This window comes from Diadema setosum, chromosome 1 (genome assembly GCF_964275005.1).
Source record: "Diadema setosum chromosome 1, eeDiaSeto1, whole genome shotgun sequence".
In the NCBI taxonomy this organism is placed as follows: domain Eukaryota; kingdom Metazoa; phylum Echinodermata; class Echinoidea; order Diadematoida; family Diadematidae; genus Diadema; species Diadema setosum.
Window position 1 is genome coordinate 30,142,946 of NC_092685.1, and position 23,321 is coordinate 30,166,266.

The window sequence follows — 23,321 nt, forward strand, 5'->3', positions numbered from 1 at the left end:
TTGTCCAGGGGGTAATTGTCAAAGAACTGGCTCCAACAGTATTGTGTACAGTTTAGGGTTCATCTAGGGTGAGCATCCTAATCCTTTTGTAGCAAGCCTGATACCTGTTTTGATGGTGCAACATAGTCTCGGTTCTGTAACCAAGGAGGATTAGATGGCAAGGATGAAGCATCGTAATGGTAGACCAGAAGTCTGACCATTATGGCCTAGACTTTGAACTGAAGTCTGTGACCCTGCCATGATTGTATTATTTGCCATGATTGTAACATGCAATACTTTATTTATGTATGGTGAGACTGGTTGTGTGTTCAGTGACACGATATGTATGTAGATAGGGTAAATGCTTGAAATAAAAAGAACCCTAAAGCAATAGGCTTGTACCAGTGACAAAGTGTGTAACTATGTACCAGGTGAATACTTGCATCACCTGCCAGTAAAACACAGAGCTGCTCGTGGAAAAAAAACAAAACGAACAACATTGACAAGAACAACAGTGACTGTAGGGTTATGATGTTTTCAAATTGTTCAAAATCATGTTTAGTTGCCTCTGTCACTTATAGATTGTGATGTAAGATACCCTGATGCTAGAGAAAATAGCCCAGATTAAAGGGGAAGGCTAGTAACTGATCAGTGGGAATCAGTGGTAATGCTGGGAGATGATTGTTCCAATCCTTATGGGATTCATTCAAGAGTTCATTGTATATCTATTGTTGTGTGAAAATGATTTGCTTCAGAATGGTCTCATATTCAAGTAATGTGCAGTTTAATGCTTCCAGGTTAGCGTCCCTGGTCAGTGACGGAGCATTAATCTGCACATTACTTGAATATGAGACCGTTCTGGAGCAAATCATTTTCACACAACAATAGATATACAGTGCCGACCGCGGGAAACGTCACAAAAACCCCTAGGGCAAATGCGGGAAGCCCTTTCGTCCGGGCGTACTAGGTAATACGCGGGCGTTTGGACGCGTACAGACGAGGGACGTCGCCCGCACTTTCACGCTCGTCTAAACACCCGCATTTGCCCGAGCGCTCCAGCGCGGAATTAATGATACGAAAATCAAACTCTCCCGTCAACCATCGGCTACATGAAGGAAATTAGCTGAAATCGATCCGCGAAAATCTTTTGAAAAGTATCAGTAATTTGCCGGATGTTTGCTTTTACGTTCGAAAGTAAAATAATAACCATAACATTCAGCTCCCGAATATGCTAAAGCAAATGTCCAATGATCCCTTTGACGTTTGGAAATGAATAACAATAATACTCCGTACGATGATTAAATAAATGTCGGATGTTTGCTTTTACTTTCGGAAGTAAATACCAATAATATTCATCTCCGGAAGATGCTAAAATAAATGTCGGATCTTTGCTTTGACGTTCGGAAATGAATAACAATAATATTCAACTCTGTACGATGATAAAAATAAATGCCGGATGTTTGCTTTTACGTTCAAAAGTAAATAACAATAACATTCAGCTCCGGAAGATGCTAAAATAAATGTCGAATGATCCCTTTGATGTTCGGAAATTAATAACACTAATATTCAACTCCGTATGATGATTAAACAGATGTCGGGTGTTTGCTTTTACTTTCGAAAGTAAATAGCAATAACATTTGGCTCCGGAAGATGCCCAGAAAATGGCAGATGATTGCTTTTTACGTTTGGAGGTGAATAGCAGTAACAGTCTGCTCCATATAATAAAATAAATGTCGGATATTTGCTATTACATTTCGAAATGACGAACAGTAACATTCAGCTGCGTTTGATGGTAAAGTAAATGTCTGATGTCTGCCTAGACGTTCATAATGAAAAACAGTAACATTCGGCTCCGTACGATGCTAAAATGATTGTCGGATGTTTGCTTTTAAATTTGGAAATGAATAACGGTAATGTTCTGCTCCGAACGATGCTAAGATAAATAACAGATTGTTGCTTTTACATTTGGAAATGATTAACGGTATCAATCGGCTCAGTTAGATGCTAAAATAAATAGCGGATGTTTGCTTTCACGTTTGGAAATGAAAAAGGATAACATTCAGCTCCGTAAGATGCTAAAATGAATGTCGGTTGTTTGCTTTAACATTTGAAAATGATTAACTGTAACATTCGGCTCCGTAAGGTGTCAAAATACTAGTAAATGTTGGATGATTGCTTTTGCGATCAGAAATGAATAACGGTAACTTTAGCCTCTTTACAATGCTAAAACAAATGTCGGATAAATCAGATAATTTTGCTTAACATTCGACGTCGTGCGATACCAAGTTGATTACATAAACCTTCGACACTTCGTTGCTGCTCAATTTTATTTGATCTCGACATTATGGACGCTATACCTATTTGATTTAATTGTCCTTATTTTATCAACCTTCGACATCAGCCGCTACTTTATAGTTTTCTCGATCACTAACGTCGGACGGTATGACCTAATCAACTTTGGACATTGGTCGCTATTTAATAATTTCATCAACCTTACAAATCGGTAGCTATTATTCCGATGTTCGTTATTCCGAAGGCTCTCTAGTCCGAAGATTCGTTATTCAGAAGGTATATTGTTCCGTTAATTTCATTTTCGGATTCATGAATCGTCAGAATAACGAACCTTCGGAATAACGCCACAAACGTTCGAATTAACGAACCTGTAGGTTTAGGGAATTTGTGTGTTTCGAATTTAACGACCCTTCGGAATTACGAACCTTCGGAATATTACGAACAGCACCCATCCGATTATCAACCTTCGACATCGATCGCTGCTTACTGATTTTATCAACCTTCGACGTCGACCGTAAATAACGTATTTGATTGACACTTTCGACGTCGATCGCTGCACATTAGATTGGCAAACCGTCGAAGTGTCGATCGCTGCCTATTTATTTACTGGTTTCCCAATTTCTGACTTAGTTACTGATTTAATCTACCTTCAACATCGGTCGGTCATTATATTGTAAGTGGCCACTTATTGTCTCGAGCTTGATATTTCCCAATGGCGTCCACGTCTACACACACACACACATAAAAAGAAAGAAAAAGATCTGAGTCTTAAAGGTCTAACGAGGCGTGAAAGTCCTTGTGTGATGCTTTTAATTGTGTCATTCACAATAGTGTCACGGTCCCTAAGATGGATGAAAGAGGCGCAGATCTTAAGAAGCCACTTGAGTTGAAGTTTAACACCGTCTGTCTATTCTTAAAGTACACGATTTGTAGGGAAAAAAGAAAAAGACAAAGAGAGGGAGAAAACAAAGAAAACGTAGGAGAGAGAGAAGGGTATGGCGAAACCACCAGAGTGGCATTATGTAATCAACAAAGCTGCGTTTAACTTCACTCGAGTCCCCGAGAAGTGGTACTACACGTGCATGCATAATGTTTATCTTGGATACATGTACTGTAGGTACCCTTCTCTCCTTTCATGATAAATTGTTTATACGTATCACATAACTATGTCAATGCATGTTTACGTCGCAATTTGTCCAATCGGGGTTTTCCCTCTTTAAGGAGTGCTTGCTTTCCAAGAAAAAAAAAAGAAGGATGAAATCAATGATTATGAGCAAAACTGAATGCATTTAAGCAGCGGAATCGCGCTACATCAATAGCACTCCAAAATCTTCGAGTGATCCCGGAGGTCACTCCGAGTGAAAATGAACATTTTCACTCAAAATTCACTCCAAATTCACTCTAAATTGACTCCGTTTTAAATGTATCCACCCCTTCAAGTGTGAATGTTTTCATTTTTTTTTTAGAGAGAGAGAGAGAGAGAGAGAGAGAGAGAGTAGGCCTACTGTGCATTGGAATACGAATCTCTGCTGTGCAGCGATATTATGAAAAACGATCAGTTCGATGAGCAAAGCACGTGCTTGCCCTGCCAGCAGTGAGTGCGCCATGTGGTTCCAACATACTCATCTTGTGTGCCCAGCGTGTTTTTATCACAGAACTCTTGTGTGTAGAGTTCTGTCGTTTTTACGTTATGGTCAATTCATGACGTGTGAGTGCTTCGACTTGACGCCTGTGAGATTGACAGGTGCCGTTTACGAGAATAAAAACTGTCAGTAGTGACTATCAATCCCAAAATCAGTTTCTATATAATAATCAGACTAATTACTTAAATGTAGAGTTACATGTAGTTACATGTATTTCGAATGACAATGCGCACATCCCCTTTATCATCACACTTTTGATACGGCGGACAGAAGGCCGTTAAATTTCATTGCTCTCAATGATTCGATACAGTCATAGCTTTTAAAAGGTCCAATTAAACAAATTGGATATGAAATCACGGTTACAGCTCGTTATTCCGAAGGTTCGTTAGTAAGGTTCTTTAGTCCGAAGGTTTGTTAATCCGAAAATGAAATAAGGTTCGTTATTCCGAAGGTTCGTTAATCCGAAAATGAAACAAAGCTCGACTTACTTCGAAGGCTCGTTACGGACCCTATATCATTTCGGATCCTATATCATTTCGGATCAACGAACCTTCGAGATAACGAACCCTATTTCATTTTCGGATTAACGAACCTTCGGAATGACGAACCCTATGTCATTTTTGGATTAACGAACCTTCGAAATAACGCCGCAAATGTTCGAATTAACGAACCTTTTTTCGTTTTCGGATTAACGAACCTCTATGGTTTAGGGAATTTATGTGTTTCGGATAAACGAACCTTCGGAATAACGAACCTTCGGAATAACGAACAGCACCCGAAATCACGTCTTTATCTTGTTAAGATATAAGACAAAAAAAGGGTCCCTCAGTTCACGAACTTGCGATGTTTCTTTATTGCGTGTGTTTCTAGCTTGTGTTTGGCACTCACGGAATGAATGCGCGTGCAGTATATGGTAGGCTACATACTCGTGCTCTTGTTGTTGCTGAACATTTCCCCTTCACAGTGATTGTGTGGCATGATCGTTGAGTATGTTCAGATGGTGTTAGTGCGTTGATTAAAATGTTACCACAATAGATGCACGTGTGCTATAACAACGATCTGAGGTCTTTGCTCCGCGCTGCTTTCTTGTTTACAAACATTGAATCTTGGTGAACTTAATTCACTATCGTCCCCATGCTAACATGCAAAAGAAGAAAACGCTTTTGTTCTTGTTTATGTGTACCATGCAGTGAACAGAAGGTAGACCTGTAAACTGTGCCGCTAGGCCCTAGCTGTAGTTAGCACTTTGACGGATTGTCACTGCTCGTCTACTATTCGAAGCGAAATGAAAATCAAACTAGAGATCTCGTGCTGTATACTTTCTCGTACTGTGTACTATGCAATTTGTGGTAGTACTTGTCACGTCAACGCTGTGTTTTTGGCTCAAACTTTTCTCTCTCAAACTTACTTGGTTACGCAGGGGCGGATCCAGGGAGGACCGCAACCGGCGCCCGCCCTCCCCCTTTATTTTTATTTTTTTGTTGTTGAAACAAAAGAAATGTAAAAAAAAAAAAAATGGGGGAGGGGTGCGAGCGCCTCCCTTTAATTTTGTAAACGCGCCCCCACTTTACGGAATTCCTGGATCCGCCCCTGTTACGGGATAATACCTATCAGAATCTGTGCACGTGAAAAGCATTCAAACTTTCCCATGTTTTTGCTCTTGCATTGAAGGCGTATTAATTCACCACGTATACATGAAACAAAACCCCCATAGTTCTGAAATGTGAGTTATAGGGATAGAAACAACTGCTGGAAAAAAAAATTGAATCCGTATGATCGAAAATACAGTACACTATGTGAACGGTTACAGTTCGCTATTCCGAAGGTCCGTTAATCCGAAAATATGAGGTTTGTAACTTGTTATTCCAAAGGTTCATTTATCAAAAAATGAAATAAGGTTCGTTATGCCGAAGGTTCGTTAATCCGAAAATGAAACAAAGGTCCTAATTCCGAAGGTTCTTTACAATCTATAAGAGAAATACTGATATCTCCTTATATTCTAGGCTTTATTACAAAAAATTATGTAGGATGCTTTGCACAACGGACCTATTATGCATCACATGTGATATCTAAAACATCTTTTAAATCACTGCTCCCAAAGGTAAACATATGACCTTTGTGTATCTACTCGTTTGTGTGTATGTGTGTGCGTGTGTGTGTGTGTGGGGGGGGGGGGAATAGTTTCCTCCTTCTTCTTCTTTTTTGTTAGAGTTTATCTTAGTTGATCTTGATACAGTGTACCTCTTTCGGTGCGCCCTTTCTCTTGTTATGTCATTTCATCTGTTTCTACATTTTGAAGCAAAGTAATTTGTTCAAGCATTGTGTATGTCCTCGTAACCGTAATGTGTCATTTTGCTGCGATGAGTTGGTTCTATAATATAGTAGGCCCTATTATTGCTGTGAGATGTTAATTTTTGTAATAACGTGTTGAGAATAACAGATTTTTGTTTCTGAACGAAAGGAAAAATGACGGAATTGTTTTGATAACCAATGTGGATGACGTGTTGAGAATTCTGATTCCTGTTTCTGAACGAAAGGAAAATGACGGAATTATTATTTTGATAACCAATGTGGATGACTACCTTCTATAAGTGATTTTGGTGTGAAAAGAGAGTTTGCTCAAAGAAACGCTTCTCATGAATGGTCAACGAAACAAAATACATCATACAATGCAACGTGACTCGCGTGCATTTAGCAAACGAAATGTCTAGACCTTTAAGTTCAAGTAAAATGCATAAACACAGAATAAGAAAGCAGACAAACTAACAAATATGGAATTAATGACCGCAGACGTAACGTAGGAAAACCTGACACCTATGCTTGAAGAAATTCCCACAAAAGCAGAGCGCAAGATAAAAGAATACATGTGCGTAGTCCATACAGGTCGTGATGCGCTCGGTCGAAATGCGTATGTCGCAGTAAACGAAATTTTAGGCATGTCTACACATGTATATATAAATACTTGAATTCTACATACATTGTATAGTTTTATCTTTACAATAATACATAAAACAACCCCTTTCCGCATCCCTAGAAGTCATAAAAGAAGAAGAAAAAAAAAAAAGAAAATCGCCCTTAAAGTTCAGGTTATGTTGAAGCTCACAACCCGTTCCCCCCCCCCCCCCCCATGATGCAACAGTCCTGCTTTATAGCGACGGCGTTAACGCTTCATCGCACACACATAAATGGCGACAGCTTGGGTGTGTGAGAAAATTCATTCTTAAATGGATGCACCCCCATGGCACTCAGGATTATCACTGACCCTCCTATGCCTTTTGTCTATCCACCCTCCTGCATTAATCCCCCTCCCTTCACCTGTTGGCCTCCTTGCCCATGACCTCCCATCCTCTCCTTTTGTTTTCTTTGTTCCGTGTCCCTAGCCTGTCCCTGACTGTTCGTGTTGTGTGAACTTCTATATAATGTGATTGCTTTCCCTGCCTGATTATCATTTTGCCTCTGACGAAGATTCTTTTGGAATCAAAAGCTCAGGCCCCTTTAGAGTATAGACTCCATTTTACTCCTTTGGCACGCCACTGATATTCGATAAGCAGTTTTCAGCATTTTTGTGTTTGTTTGTTTTTGTTTTTGTTTTGTTTTGTTTTGTTTTGTTTTTGCTACAGATAATTAGCCAATCACAAGACAGATATAATTCGATTCTAACCAATACCAAAATACGGTTGCCTGAATGTAAACTTTGGTGTGTTTGTGTTGTGTGTCGGCTGCATTGTAGTTTGAAACAACAGAAACAGAAAAAAGAAAGAGGCACGCAATGCGTGCTATATACGAAAAGCCTCATTTACCGAGAAAGTTGATCGCTTCCATTCTCCTCCCATGTTGTTGTCAATGGAAGCTAAAGAGAATGCTTTTAGCAAGTATACCAGTACCTAAAGAGGACCTGAGGAACCCGTTGTTTTGAATGCTGTGCTCGGTACGACTTCAAAACGCAGTCGAAGTTATCAGAATGCCATTATAATAGAACTGATAGCTCTATAGAAAACTTGTTTAGGTCAGTAAAGGTTGCCGTAATGCAATCTTTGTGGAATTGACTCACTACATCTGAGCATTTTGAAAAACGTGTAGAGTACTTTCGTTTTGCATATAAATGTTAAGAAATAGTTTGAACTATGAAAATAAAAAAGTATGGTTACTTCAACGATGTTGAATAGTTCGATTAGCCGTGATGCATAAAGAGAATTCATGAATTCATCTGACTAATCCTTACCGATTGATGATCACTTCTATAAGCCAACAGTTAAGCTGAACTGCTTTGGAGTGATAAGACAGGTAAACGATGAAAACTTGGTACATGTTGTATGCTATTATAATTATTATAAAATCCTGTAGCCAGAACTGATTTTACGATCATCTTTAACCTTTCAGAAAGTTCCAGTTTTCAACTTAAATAGTAGCGATAGCTTGTAAGAGTAAATTAGCATCCCTCTATTTTTGGTCAATATGCATACTCTTAACCCTATTCTAACTGGGGGGGGGGGGGGGGGGGTCAAATTGACCCCCCCCCCCACGTTTCGCGTCACGATTCTGCAACGAGCAAAGATTTTGCCGCGTCGTTTCACAACTTTTTTCATTGAAGTCTTCCGCATATTTTGAGACCAAATTTGCGACGTCTGAGTACACAGTTCTGAAGTTACGTAATGTTATGCAAATGCATGTCAACCGGAAAACAGCTCAAATTCATGATATCGTGTGCAAATTGAATGTAAATTGTGTTTTTGGGGTTAAATTGATATAAATTATAGTATTTCATCTTTGAACCATTGAAATTAATCAATTCTATATAGTGTAGATAAGCCTGAAAAAGTGCCTGCAACAAATTTTGAAAAACAACAGAAAACACAAGGTCGAAAAAACAATAAAATACATAAGAAATTAACAAAACAAAAAAAAAACAAAAGAAATTGGTTTTGACTGTGCTTTATTTTTAAATGAAAATTGGTTTATATGTCTTGAGGAATTTTGACACAAAAATTTAGCAATACTTCAGTCTTTTTTATGGAGTTATAGGTGAAAATATGATTTCATGCACAACTTTGCATCAATTTATTAAAAATAGAAAGGCAATATTTTTCTATTGTATGACCATGTAATCTTGTAGTTGACATCCAGCTCTATCTTCAGGAAAAATTTCGCAGCGATCGCGCGATCGGTGGCCGAGATCTGAAGGGGGGGGGGGGGGGGGTCACCCCAGTAAAAACTCCTCCCAGTTAGAATAGGGTTAAGCCAGCTGGACAGAGCGATCAATGGGCGCGATTATCACCACGCGTGGTTAACCTAAACAATGCTCGGCCGGCCTGTTCGGTTTCAGTGTTGTTTTTTGTTTCTATTTCCCCCTTTTAAAAACGAAGGTTCCTTAGTCCAGCCATTGTTTTCGCTTCCTGCTCAAGACATTGAACAGTTCAGCAAAGCTGAAGTTTAGATCACTAAACGGCGACATCGATAATAGGACTTAGATCACAGCCGAAAGTGCGCTCCTTCATTACTCTAGAATGAGAAAGAACACCCTGTCTGTGTTCAAAGTTGGGTTACGGACGATGAAAAAAAAAAAAGGTTTTAATCATGAATTGTCGGATGACGTCGGCAGATTGATGATATAAATATTAGCGTATCATGGGAAAGATTAAGTAATGATGAGCCCAATGATATCGCAGGGCTCCAAACTAATTTTTATTTTTGACCACCAAAATCATTGATTTCTATTTTTTTTTTGGTGGCCAAAAAAATCAAGAAAAACATAGGAAAAACTAAATCGGTCCTACTAAAAACAATTATTAAGCATTACTGACGTGACAGGTACCCATGTCTAAAATAAATGAATACAAAAGTAGATCATCTTATCACCATTATTCTGAATTCTAAGATTTAGCAAATAGGCTTATAGATAATTATAAAAGTTGATGCCTATATAGGTGGTCATAGCTTACTTTTGGGATGAGAAAGTGGGAGCATTTCCAGATTGTTTGTTTTAGCATTGTAAAGAGCCGAAAGTTACCGCTATTCATTTCTGATTGTAAAAGCAATCATCCAACATTTACTATAGTATGTTAGAACCTTACGGAGCCGAATATTACCGTTAATCATTTTCAAATACACTGTATAAAAGCAAACAACCGACATTCATTTTAGCATCTTATGGAGCTGAATGTTACCCTTATTGATTTCCGAATGTGAAGCAAACATCCTCTATTTATTTAAGCATCATACTGAGCCTATGTATACCGTTAATCATTTTCAAATGTGAAAGCAATAATCTGTTATTTATGTTAGCATTGTACCAGAGCTGCCAACCGTTCCGAAAAATTCGTATACGAAAAATCGAAGGGAATACGACAATATGAAAACGTCCTTAGAAAGTACGAATTCACAGTGGGGAAAAATGATGGGTAAAAATATCGCAAACGCACGTCGCATGTGCCATGTTATCTGTATTCAGCTGGGATATCGATGCATTGCGTACGCACCGTATGTGGAAAGCGCTGAATAGAAAAATGTGCGCACACGCATATCGCTGCTTGCGTACTGTGTACACCGAACAGAACTTCGCGCGCGTGAATCCCTGTCGCCTACGGACCCTGGATGTTTACATGGATCGCCGTGGTATCCCAATGTGTGGCCGGCCGGCTGGGGAGTGTCTACATGTACGGTAGCCAGCTGCCACTACAGTACCGTATGAGGCGGGGTGAAAGCGTCCCGTTGTGCAATGTCTGCTTCTTTTTCTCTTCTTTTCATCCTCTTGTCCCTTGCCTCCCAAGTACGAAATGATTTTTAGAGTGTTGTGTGTTTTTTTTATAACGCTATTGCATCATTTTCTGCGAGGAAGTTGTAGAGGTGAGTTTCTGTTCGTGTATTGATGACTGATGTGCACTGCCCTCTGCAGTATATTCATATGTGCAGGTGAAAAGCGTTCGAACTTTCTTTCCAGAGTATCGTGGAAACTCGATTATTTCTAGGCCTATTAAAGGAGATTTCATATAACAGAATACTTATAACAAACTATTTTCCCGTCAAAATAAATCAATTTCCTTTGTTTTGTATCGTTTATTGACTTGATCCCATAGGATCTCGTCGCAATACCGAGTTTTATATGTGTGTTTATTTTCGCGTAGCTTTCGGTGCTGCAAAACTTTTGCTAGGGCCTAAGCTTACTACTAAACTTCGTTTTATTTCCGTCGTTTCTCACACCTCGTTTAGTACGATTTCTTACATTTTATATCACTTTATCTGTTCCCTTTATACTTTGAAGTATTTAAACGTTATTCTCTTAGTGTCTCGCACTGTTATTTTCGTACCGACGATTTCTCCGCTTCGCTGCAATCGAAGCGACGGAGTTTGATCCCAGCCGCTTCGATGTGCTATTTGTTGTCTTTTCTAAATGTTTGTGTTGTTGGGAAGTGTTGATACTTTGTATTTGTTTCCTAACCTCGAGGTTAGGGCCTGCCGTCTGAACGTAACTATGAGTTTCCTAGGTATTTATCTCGAGGGATTATGCGTGTTTCTTAATGTTGATCATAGGAAAAGGCTGAAATGATCTTGAGTGATGTCTGATAGTGATGATAACTATGCTGGTGACTGGTGTAAAAAGACGGCTTCCTGTGAATGCTTAGCGTACGTGACGTTTGTTTTATTTCCCTTTCCCTCTAGTCTTCTTTCCCCCTTACTCTTCTTTCCCCTCTCAAGAATGATAAAAAAAAAGAAATTACGTACACCTCACAACAAAACGAACCATGTGCTATAGCAACTTTCGTAAAGTTAAATCTAAATGTTCAATATCAGCAAAGAATAAGGCGAAAACACGAATGACAATAAATAAAAGCGAAGAGATTGTGTATGCAGTCTCTTCGGCTCGAAGAAACTTGACACCCCACCCCTCTCCCTTGTGGAAATTTCCACAAAAGCAGGTGCCACACCCAGGTGCGTGCCAGACGAAAGAATGCGCGCATTGGAATAAACAGCGTGTAAAGGGCTTTTTACACTTGCAAATTTTTGCTTAGCCCCGGACTATCGGTGGGGCTAAGGGGGGGCCTTAGCCCCACCGATAGTACGGGACTATCCTTAGCCCACTTTCTGTTTACACTCGTTTTTGCCAAAGTGGGCTAGCCCCACCGATAGTACGGTACTATCTGGCCCTGCAAAATAGCAGGGGTTAGCACCGCAATTGCGGTGCTAGCACCGCAATTGCGGTGCCAAGCAAGTGAGTGTAAACAGAACGAAAAAATAATCCTGGGCTAAGCGACGGAGACGAAGTGCGACCCTCACTGACCAATCAGAAACGAGGTAATCAAGTGCTGCCGGTGCGTGCGTGTACGTGTACAGTACACAGCGTAATTATGAATATTCATGTGGTTTGGAAAGTCCGGGGCTAAGAAAGACGAGTGTAAAAAGGTCAGTTTTCTCCTTAGCCCCGGACAAGAGATAGTACGGGACTAATTGGCGAGTGTAAAAAGCTGAAAAAATTGGTACGGGACTAACGATAGTCCTGGGTCAGAGAAAGTCCGGGGTTAAGAAACACAAGTGTAAAAAGCCCTTAAGTATCCTGGAAATATCGATCGAAGAACCAGCTCATTAGTTGAATTAAAGGAATAATTCCAAAGATATCATGATTCTATGTCTATAGCCTTTCTTTTGGCGCATAGTAGGGAACATCGAAGAGTCGATTATAGTGTACTTGATCGAATATCTAATGTTCCCTGAACAATAACAAAAGGATTGATTATTAGTCAATTAAAAATGCAATCACAGAAATACATGAAAGGTCTCGTATGCCCAGACAAATTCACTACGAGAAGGTCCAATGAGATGCAGTCATCACCTGGTTAGACAGCAAAATACAACGTGTAAGGACAATTAATTTCAGTTCACGCGCATCAAAACTGCTTATTACTTTTCAAAGTTTTGGCTATCAACATTCGTTCGTGGGTGTATTTTGTTTGTTTGTTTGTTTTGTGTGTTTTTCCCTCGTGAAAGACGTAATGATTTCTTCATATCGAACGTAAATTGCATGTTTACCGTAAACAAGCCATTCAGCTCAGCTCAGCTCAGCTATGGCGCATTCGATCCATCGAACTTGCAGTAACCTCTTATAGGCAGGAGCACATGGCGCATTCATTTAAACTTGAAAATGAAGCCACGTGTTTGCACCACATCGGCGCTTCCACACACAGCGCGGCATTTTGCGATCATCGTTATAGCAGACTTTCCGATTCCAGTCAGGGGAAAAGGAATTGGAATACTTCGAAGAATACTGATGTTTAAAATCCAATAAAATGAAAAAAGCCTGAAAACAACGCATGATTATGTTTTGATAGTACATAATTGGAAACACAGAACAGAGTTTTGCATCCGCTCACACAGAAGCTCTCTTGAGAAGATCAAGCATTCCCCGTCACCTGCTAGAAAATGGAAGCTTCCATAATCAGCCCAGAAAGATTTTGGAGGTACAAACTTGCACTTGTACACATTGCGAGAAAGCAATCAATCAACGCTGAACATTGCGTAGTTTAGAATCTTTATCGTGCTGGTGACCAGCTGGATGCTTCGGCATGTGTCATAACGTTATGTTTAGAGCCTGTAGGCCTCATAGCAAAAAGAGGGAGATTGAAAAAAAATACGAATTCTGGTGGAAAACACGAATTTTGGAGCTGCTGAGTACTAATTTGTGCTTCGAAAGGTTGGCAGCTCTGTCGTATACGGAACAGAATTTAACAGTTAGTCATTTCCAAATATAAAAGCAAACATCCGACATCTATTTTATCATCGTACGGAGCCGAATGTCACTGTTGTCCACTTGCGAAAGTGAAATGAGTCATCTGACAATTATTTCATCATATCGTATGGGGCCGAATTTTGAACGTCAAGGCAGACATCAGACAGTTTTTTTTTTTGTGTGTGTTTTGTTTTGTTTTGTTTTTGTTTTGTTTTTTACCATCAAACGCAGCCGAATGTTACTATTCATTTCGAAATGTAATACACATGTAGCAAATATCCGACATTTATTTTAGCATAGTACGGAGCAGAATGTAACTGCTATTCACTTCCAAACGTAAAAGCAATCATGTGACATTAATCATTTTGGCATCTTCCGGAGCCGAATGTTATTGCTATTTATTTGCGAAAGTACATAGCAATATAAATTATAAGCAAGCATCCGACATTTATTTAAACATCGTACGGAGTTGAATATTATTATCATTCATTTCCGAAAGTCGAAGGGAGCTGATTGTTATTGTTATATTTCGAACGTAAAACCGAATATCAGACATTTATTTTATCATCGTATATACGGAGTTATTTTGGTTATTCATTTCCGAACGTCACAACAAACATGCGTTATTTATTTTAGCATCTTCCGGAGCTGAATGTTATTGCTATTTACTCTTGAACATGAAAGCAAACATCAGACATTTATGTTATCATATACACGGAGTTGAATATTATTGTGTTCATTTCCGAACCATCGAACGCAGCTGAATGTATACTGTTATTCATTTCGAAATTTAAAAGCGAACATCCGCCAGTTATTTTAGCATCGTATGGAGCAGAACATTACTGCTATTCACTTCCGAACGCAAAATCGTATACTCAGTATACGGAGTTGAATATTTTTGTTATTAATTTCCGAACGTCACAGCAAACATTCGACATTTATTTTAGCATCTTCCGGAGCTGAATGTTATTGCCATTTACTCTTGAACATAAAGGCAAACATCAGACATTTATGTTATCATCGTATACACGGAGTTGAATATTATTGTGTTCATTTCCGAACCATCGAACGCAGGTGAATGTTACTGTTATTCATTTCGAAATTTAAAAGCGAACATCCGACAGTTATTTTAGCATCGTACGGAGCAGAATATTACTGCTATTCACTTCCGAACGTAAAAGCAATCATCTGACATCTATTTTGTCATCTTCCGGAGCCGAATGCTATTGCTATTTACTTTCGAAAGTACAGGCAATCATCCGTCATTCATTTTATTATCGTAAGAAGTTGAATATTTTTGTTATTTATTTCCGAACGTCAAAGGGATCATTCGACATTTACTTTAGCATCTTCGGGAGCTGAATGTTATTGCTATTTACTTCCGAACGTAAAAGCAAACATCAGATATACATTGTATATTTTATAAACGTATATACGGAGTTGAATGTTATTCATTTCCGAACATCAAAGCAATCATTGAACATTAATTTTACCACCGAACGCACCTGAATGTTACTGTTATTTATTTCGAAATCTAAAAACAAACATCCAACAGTTATTTTAGCATCGTATGGAGCAGAATATTACTGCTATTCACTTCCGAACGTAAAAGCAATCATCTGACATTTACGTTAGCATTTTCCGAAGCCGAATGTTATTGCTATTTATTTTCGAAAGTAAAAGCAAATATCCGTCTTTTATTTTATCATCGTACGGAGTTGAATATTTTGGTTATTCATTTCCGAACGTCAAAGGGATCATTCGACATATAGCCTACTCAAGCATCTTCCGGAGCTGAATGTTATTGCTATTTACTTTCGAACGTAAGAGCAAACATCCGGCATTTATCTTATCGTCTTACGGAGTTGAATATTATCATTCACTTCCGAACGCCAAAGCAAACATTCGGTATTTATTCCAGTATCATACGGAGTCAAATGTCACCATGATTCATTTCTAAAATCAAAAGTAAACATGCGACATTCATTTTTGGGGCTTACGGAGCCGACTGTTACCGCTGTTCATTTTCAAAAGTAAAGGCAAACATCCGACTTTTTTTGTAGCCCGATTGGGCCACCGAATTTTCAGCAATGAAATTTTGGTGGCGCAGGTCGTTAAAAGTCGTGAATAGCGAGATGATCGTAACCGATGTCGATATGTTCTAATAATTATTGATACTTGAGTGATGAACGCATGTGCACAACTTCCGCAGGTGTACTTCTTTAGAAAGTAGCGAACAATCAAGGCAGTGGACATCAGAGTGTGATTAAATCGAAAAGAAGCCCCTGAAATCGGAATTTGATGAAAATGGGCAAAGTCGGAACTCCATGAAATGTATTTTGATTGAGCGGTCAAAATAAAGCTTAACGGGAATGTGCCCTTGAATACCCTCGTCCACCCTCGTCCACCCTCGTCCAACCCGCGTCAATCGAGACGCAAATTCCCGAGGATGGATTATCCGTGCGGGCGGATGGACTCGTCCACTGAACGCGTATACCCGCGGGTACCCGCGGGGATACGCGTCAGTGGCCTCGTCCAGATCTCGGAAAAGTGTGACGTTTCCCGCGGTCGGCACTGTACAATGAACTCTTGAATGAATCCCATAAGGATTGGAACAATCATCTCCCAGCATTTCCACTGATTCCCACTGATCAGTTACTAGCCTTCCCCTTTAAGATAACAATGCCTTAATTAACATAGTATGCTTAGAAATTGGAGTGGGTAAGAGATAAGAATCAGTAGCTTATTTCTAGTGTAATCTGAATTCTTGAAAGGCCATCACCTCATCTCAGCTTTATGATCATCATGCCAAAGATGATATTTGACAGTGAGATCATTACCTGCTCGTATTGAATACAACAAAAGTTTTCACTCTCTCGTGATGTTTGGTTGTCTCGTCATTAAGGTGACACCATCCTCCAAGGTGGTGGGAGACCTCGCCCAGTTCATGGTCCAGAACAACCTGACGGCCGAGCAGGTGGAGGAGAAAGCGGATGAGCTCTCCTTCCCGTCGTCTGTGGTGGAGTTCCTGCAGGGATACCTGGGGCAACCCTACCAGGGCTTCCCGGAACCTCTTAGATCAAAGGTCAGATCCAGCATCTATCTAACGCTTCCGTGATATTTGCTTCCTCTTTCAAAAATGAGAGCTCTGTCAAGATGGTGAAACAGAGAGAAGAACAATACTGACACTCAAGAATATTAACCACCAAGTTGCTTTTGGGTTGATTTAGAGTATGCACATACGTAGCCCCTCTTTCATGATATTTGCACGATAAGTTCTCACCCATTTTACTCCTGTTTGTGAAAGATCTCAAGAGGAGAAGAATCTTTGATCACCTTCAAATTACACCAAGTAAAAGAGAGACATCTTTTTTTTGCTGGTCCCGTAAGTTTTGTAAGTCTGCGAGCATACATGTAATCATTATTATTACTGATATATATATTTTTTTTTCCTGCTGTTTGAAGGAAGGTGTTTCTGTTCACGTTTATTCAACAATTTTGTCAATTTATGCATTTAAAGTACAAAATTATACTCTGGCTGCATTTTATGCTCTAATTTAAGCTGGAAAACTGCATCTTCATACCTTGACTAGGTTCTGAAGGACAAGGTGCGCATCGACGGCCGACCGGGGGAGACCCTGCCCCCCTTTGACTTTGACACTCACAAGAAGGAGCTGGTGGAGAGGCACGGCCCCAGGATACGGGACGTCGACGTCGTCAGCTCCGCCCTCTACCCCAAGGTCTTTGACGACTTCGCCAACTTCAAGAAGGACTTTGGCCCCGTTGACTGCCTGGACACCAAGATATTCTTGGTTGGACCAAATATTGCGGAAGAGTTCAATGTAAGGTTCTCGCCCTCTTACTTGTCACCGTACCCCCAGAAGAGTGTGTTATTTGATTCAACTTTTATGATTGATACTGGAATTTTTAGAGGCATTGCAATCATATGTTTACTATGTGTCCAACTGGCCAACCGCTTTTTTTTTGTGCGTGTGTGTGTAAAATCCTTTGTTTTTTTACTTTTAACATTGCTGAAAAAAAAAAGATGATCTGTCATATTTTCCCTAATAATGAAAATGAATTAAATAGACAGGCAAATTACTGGTGGGATATGAGGGAAAATTTGTGAAGATCAGATTTCAAATATCAATTCAAGTCATCATTTGTGTTCTAATTTTTCAGTTTACTCAATAATAGGAAAAATATTTCCATATTATGTCCTTTCATGCATACTTCATAAACAAGCCATATGCTTCTGATGTTACGTTGATTGGAAGCCCATGAGGTATTCAAGGTAATGAAAGTGAAAAAGGGGAACACCTTCATTTTGTACTGCTGAAACATTTGGGTAGATTGACACATCACTAGAGATGTGGTATGCTGGTATCAGGTGAAATTCTTCCCTTCAGCTTTGGTGTTGATGGAAAGTTCTTGCATCAAGAGATCCACAAACTTAAAATGTGGATGATAGGAGGGAGTTGTTATAAATGTGACCTCGCTGCTCACAACCAACCAAAAGTCGCAAATAACGATTCTCTGTTTAGCACCAAATAGTCATTTGGGTTGACTGATTCACATTTTTAAAGTTTGTCTTACCTGGGAGAGAAATCTTTTCCCCACCTATTTTCAAAATTTAGTGGCTTAAATTGAAACTAAAAAAGAGATATTAGCAGTTTTTCAAGAACATATTTTTTCAGACAGGCACGGCTTTCTCTTGGAAATAAAACATGTTTTCATTGATACTTCTGCATAGCACACCCGAGTGACCCTCATCTGTAGATCCTCTTTGCTCTCTTGTCTATGAAACTGCACCTCCTATATCTCTCTTATTTTGATCACTTTTAGAGTAGGTTAGGATGGTCCAATTTCAACAAGTTTTTTTTAGTTGTGGAGCTTACTTTCTTAAAGTATGTAGAAAAGTGGAAATTCATTTTGGCCTGCTTTTTGTGGATTTCGAGGTGGACAGTCACAAATGTAACACGAGTACTACCCCCTGGTGCTGTTGTCTTCCTAGGTGGAGATTGAGAAGGGCAAGACCCTCCACATCACCCTGCTGGCGATGGGTGACCTCAACAAGAAGACTGGAGAGAGGGAGGTCTTCTTCGAGCTCAACGGTCAGCTCAGGTCCGTGCTGGTCAAGGACAAGGCTGCTATGAAGGTGAGAGATGTCATCAACAGGAAGTTCTTGTTTTCGTCGTCTCCTTATTTTTCCTTCCCCAGGGGTCCGTTTCATGAAGTCATCACATTAAAGTCTTTAGAAAAATCTCAGAATGACCAAAGTCGCTTATATGTAGCTATGAGAGACTTTCAAAGAGAAGTAAAATTCTTTTCATGAGGTCTCTCATAATTGAGTCTTAGGAGCGAGAAGTCTTTCATTAGACTATCTTTCATTAGACTTTCTTGAAGTGGATCCCTGCTCTCCTCTTCCTCTTCATCTTTTCCTTCCTCCACTTTATGATTACTATTTTTTTTTTTTTTTTTTTTTTTTGAGGGGGAGGGGGTTACCTTTGGTTAGCAAAAATATGTGATAGTTATGATTAGTGCTTCCTATATGCAAGAAGATTTTGTTATGATAGTAATATTTAATGCTTTATTGAAGAAGATTTTGTGGTAGTAATCACATCACTTTAACAAGTGTAGTGCCATAAATCCCTAATTTGATTTTTCTCCCTCTCTCTGATGACAGTATCATACAGTATAATGTTAATGCCCTACCACTTTGTAGCAATGTAGGTAATGCATGCATGCGCAGCTCAACAGTCATGCTCATTCAGCTGCAGTATCAGCACCTTCGCACTATGCATTATCAGTCCACAGATGAAAATAAATAATTATGGGCTGCAGTTGTGGAATAAAATGGTTTCCTTCTGAATTACTGTCTAAAATTATATTAACTTTTTTTAGAAAAAAAAAATGATCAAAAAAGTATATTATCATTGAGATTACGTAAAAAAATGTCATAGCATTGCCGAGTAAGCTATGGGATAGTTAGTGTGGATTGCTAAAATTTGGTAGTTGTGATAGCAGTGTGTAACTCTACATCTTAGGAACATGAGATTCTGCTTCAGAAGGTCGTAACCCGGGTTATGATGGTGCCTGGGGATTTTGGCATGCTGAATCATATGTTTGCGGGTTCACTTATCCCCTTCCCATGGTCAACTACATGTGCCATCGAACAGCGCAAAGTATCGATCGGGCACGAGGTATGAATAGATCATACGCTGATCCCCATGGGTTCACACACTCTCATGTTCTACACAATAGAGGCACCTGAATGGAGTCAGTGAACACAAAATTCTACTGAGCTCAGCTGTGGTCACCATGTACATCTTCATACGGGTTTTGCAGAAAAATAACCAAACACTGCATTGGAAAACCAGGCAAATAATACTGCAATGCATGCAGTTCTTATGAAGAAATCAAACAGATATATGTAGAAGAAACTCATTTTTCTATCAAAGCCATTTTCTGGGCAGTATAACACCAATAAACATGAATTTAGGACACAAATGCAGCCACTCTTGTCTACATTTTGGGTAAAACCTGGTATACCAGGTTCCTGTAAGGAACAGGTTAACAAGTGATGATGTAAAATACAAAATCATCAACATAATCGTCCCAATTCTCTTTTGCCACTCTCCAGGAGATGCACATCCACCCCAAGGCCCAGAGGTCGGTCAAGGGATCGGTTGGCGCCCCGATGCCCGGAGAGGTCATCGACGTCCGCGTCCAGGAGGGGGACAAAGTGGAGAAGGGCGTGCCCCTGGTGGTCCTGAGTGCCATGAAGATGGAGATGGTGGTCAGCGCCCCCATCTCGGGTGTGGTCAAATCCATCTCGGTCAAGAAGGGAACGCCGGTGGAAGGGGATGACCTCCTGGTGGACATCGAATGAGGATTTCGGGAAAAAGAACAGACTCTTTGGGAATGCAATGGGTGATTGGGTATTATTTTGGTTGGGGTAGTGGGTGATGCCTAGCTGGTAGAATGGGCCAAGGGAGAAGCCACACCTGTAGTTTAAATGTTTTCCCTCTCATGGAAAATACTGATTATTAACCCATTGTAGACTAGTCCCAAGTAAACTTGGACCGGTGTCTATGGGGAAATGCATGTTTTTTTTAGCAAAATCAGCACATCCTCTACTGGATAAGGCCTCTTGTTTTAACACTCATTAACCACATGGAAATGCAGTGCTAAAGAAAACCAAAAAACAAACAAACAAACCCCTTTGCTCATTCAGTTCAAAGCACACACACAAGCACACACCCACACACGAAAACCTAGCATGAAGTAAAAAGAGTGATGGTTGTGGCCATGCAAAGAATAGACTAGCAAGTGGCATTGTTTGCTGATGGGCAGGTTTCTAACAGTGTGCAAAGGGCAGGGCAGGGCAGGAGTTGAGCATTTGGATAGTCTTATCAGCTAAAATGACAACAGTTACAGAGCCTCTAGGCTCTTGCTATGTGAAAAGTGTACATCCCTGTGGTAGCAAGTCTGATTTTGAGAGTGACAGCTTTCATTGACTGAACATGATAGAGCGACAGTAATGTATATACATTGCACAATGTCATGCAGCAGTAAATTAACATATTGTTGTTGTTGCTTTTTTTTTTGTGCAATTCATTGGCCAAAGTGATGGTGCTCATGAAATGTGCTGGATTTCAGAGACTTTTATGTTTTGCTCAACAGAATCATTGTAGACATAATCACACTGAATTTCAAGGCAGTGCAACTCTTTAACAAATGAAAGTTCCAGTCCACTCCTATGGAGTAGGAGGGGAATTCTGAAATATGCTCAGTGAAGGTTTGCTGTTTTCTGTGTCTTATGTGAGCTGAGTTTCCTGGTGTTACAGTGCTATGCCATAGGGTGTAGCCAACAGAGTGCAGATGCAGCTATGTGCAGAGCAAAAGAACAAACAAACAAAAATCCAAACCAATGCAGTATTGTGCCTCGGTGATTATGGGCACATCCTGGTCAAGTTAAGTTTGACCTGGTCATGTTTAGCTGTATAATCTCGGCTTCAACATATTGCACAAAGAATTGTATATTTTGCTATATGAAAGAGGGGTTTTTTTGTGCCAAATCTCTTCTTTCTTTTTTTTAAATCTCATTTTGAAAACCTGGAACATAAACTGTGACATCTTAGCTTCCCACAACCACTGCAATTAAAAGGCAACATCAGAAAATTAATGTTATGTATTTTGCCACTGTAATGCCTGAGTGCAACAAGCTCAGTAGTCCTCTGTATGCAACTAATTCTGTGACGGAATCACAGTCTTGTGGCTAGCTTCAGCTTTGCATGTGGCTGCAAGGAGGAATCCAAATGCAGAGTTGGTGTTGCGTGACAAAACGTTTCAATTTTTCATTGCAGTGAGCAATCATGTTGCAAATTATTGCAGGAAACTTTGCATGAAGAGAGAAAATTTGCACTTCAGTTTGCAGTTTTCTTGGGGATACTTTCTTTGGTTGTCTTGGTATTATTCACACCCTTACATAGCGAATTTCACCAAATTTATTATTTTTTTATTTTTGTAAACGTTGCAAATTTCACTTGCAGTGTAAATGTTCCTTTTCGTAGTACAGAGTATTAAGAAGCAGCAGAAATGGGCATTGATATTCCCCAAAAAGGCATCTTGCCTTTTCCTGTATACCAATTCCCTACTGCTGGTAGTGACAATTTTGTGATCGTGAATCGTGCCATCTTTCTTCGGTGAGGACCTGTGTGTTCTGCATGATGTTGGTTTACACAGGTGTGTGAAAAATGTTTTTGTTTTTGTTCTACACTAGTGACATCTTTTCCAAGAAGTACACTGCTGGATATCATGTGGTCTCTTGATTTGGAAGATGCAACTACGAGTGAATGCGGTTTGATAATTATATAACATTTGAACCGAGTCATCAGTAGAATAACTCCAATAGTGACTTTTTTTCTTTACTGAGACTGTGCCTCGAACATCTCTATTTTCATTTAATTTATTGCGATGATGTAACTTTTTTTTTTTCAAGATTTTATCCAAGGTAATATGTGGCCTGTTTCTTACATGGTGCTGAGACTGTCAAGAAATTAAGAAATTGAAATTATTTTTGTCATTTTTCAGTATCAATGATATGTATATCAGGACATTGGATAAAATCTACCAACTATGATTAGCCTAGGAAAAGCCCTCTGTGTGAACTTTGTAAAGTATGTAGCATTACAGGCATTGTTTATGTCCTAAGATAACCTTGATTTGGAAATTTGTCACTCATAGAACCTTACCTTAGCCTGTTTTTTTTTTTCTAAATCATGACAAAGAATTTAAAGTGTCTGAGAGGCATATGCACAACCTGTGTGCAGTGCTTGAGAGAAATTCTGACTTGCATACCTTGAGGGACTTTATTTTTTTAAACTTGAAATACTTGAGGGGCTGAGTTTGAAATATAGGGATCATGTGATCTAGCCTAGGCTTTAGTGTGGCTGAGTCCATTTTTTAAATGTTTCATGTACCATGTACCAAATATATTCTATTTAATAGACACCGCGTAATAATTTGTTAATAATGTTACAAGCAAATGAATAGTTACGGGAAAAGCTTTATCTTTCTAATACACATACACACATAACACACAAACACACACAAAGTATTTTCAAGGCTCTATTAGTATGTGTTACCATGGTTGCCAAACAAAACTGCAACAGATGAAAGTTTAA

The 23,321-nt window shown here is 39.4% G+C and overlaps 1 protein-coding gene across 1 annotated transcript in view; it reads left to right on the forward strand.

Annotated features, from left to right (window-relative positions):
* Nucleotides 1-20,991, forward strand: part of LOC140229546 (pyruvate carboxylase, mitochondrial-like) — a 44,815-nt gene extending 23,824 nt beyond the window's left edge. The window contains exons 15-18 of the mRNA XM_072309797.1: nucleotides 16,538-16,717; nucleotides 17,226-17,474; nucleotides 18,647-18,790; nucleotides 20,276-20,991. Coding sequence (XP_072165898.1) covers nucleotides 16,538-16,717; nucleotides 17,226-17,474; nucleotides 18,647-18,790; nucleotides 20,276-20,524 — 822 coding nt within the window. The 3' untranslated portion in view covers nucleotides 20,525-20,991. The remainder of the gene's footprint in view (nucleotides 1-16,537; nucleotides 16,718-17,225; nucleotides 17,475-18,646; nucleotides 18,791-20,275) is intronic.
* The last annotated feature ends 2,330 nt before the right edge of the window (nucleotides 20,992-23,321 follow it).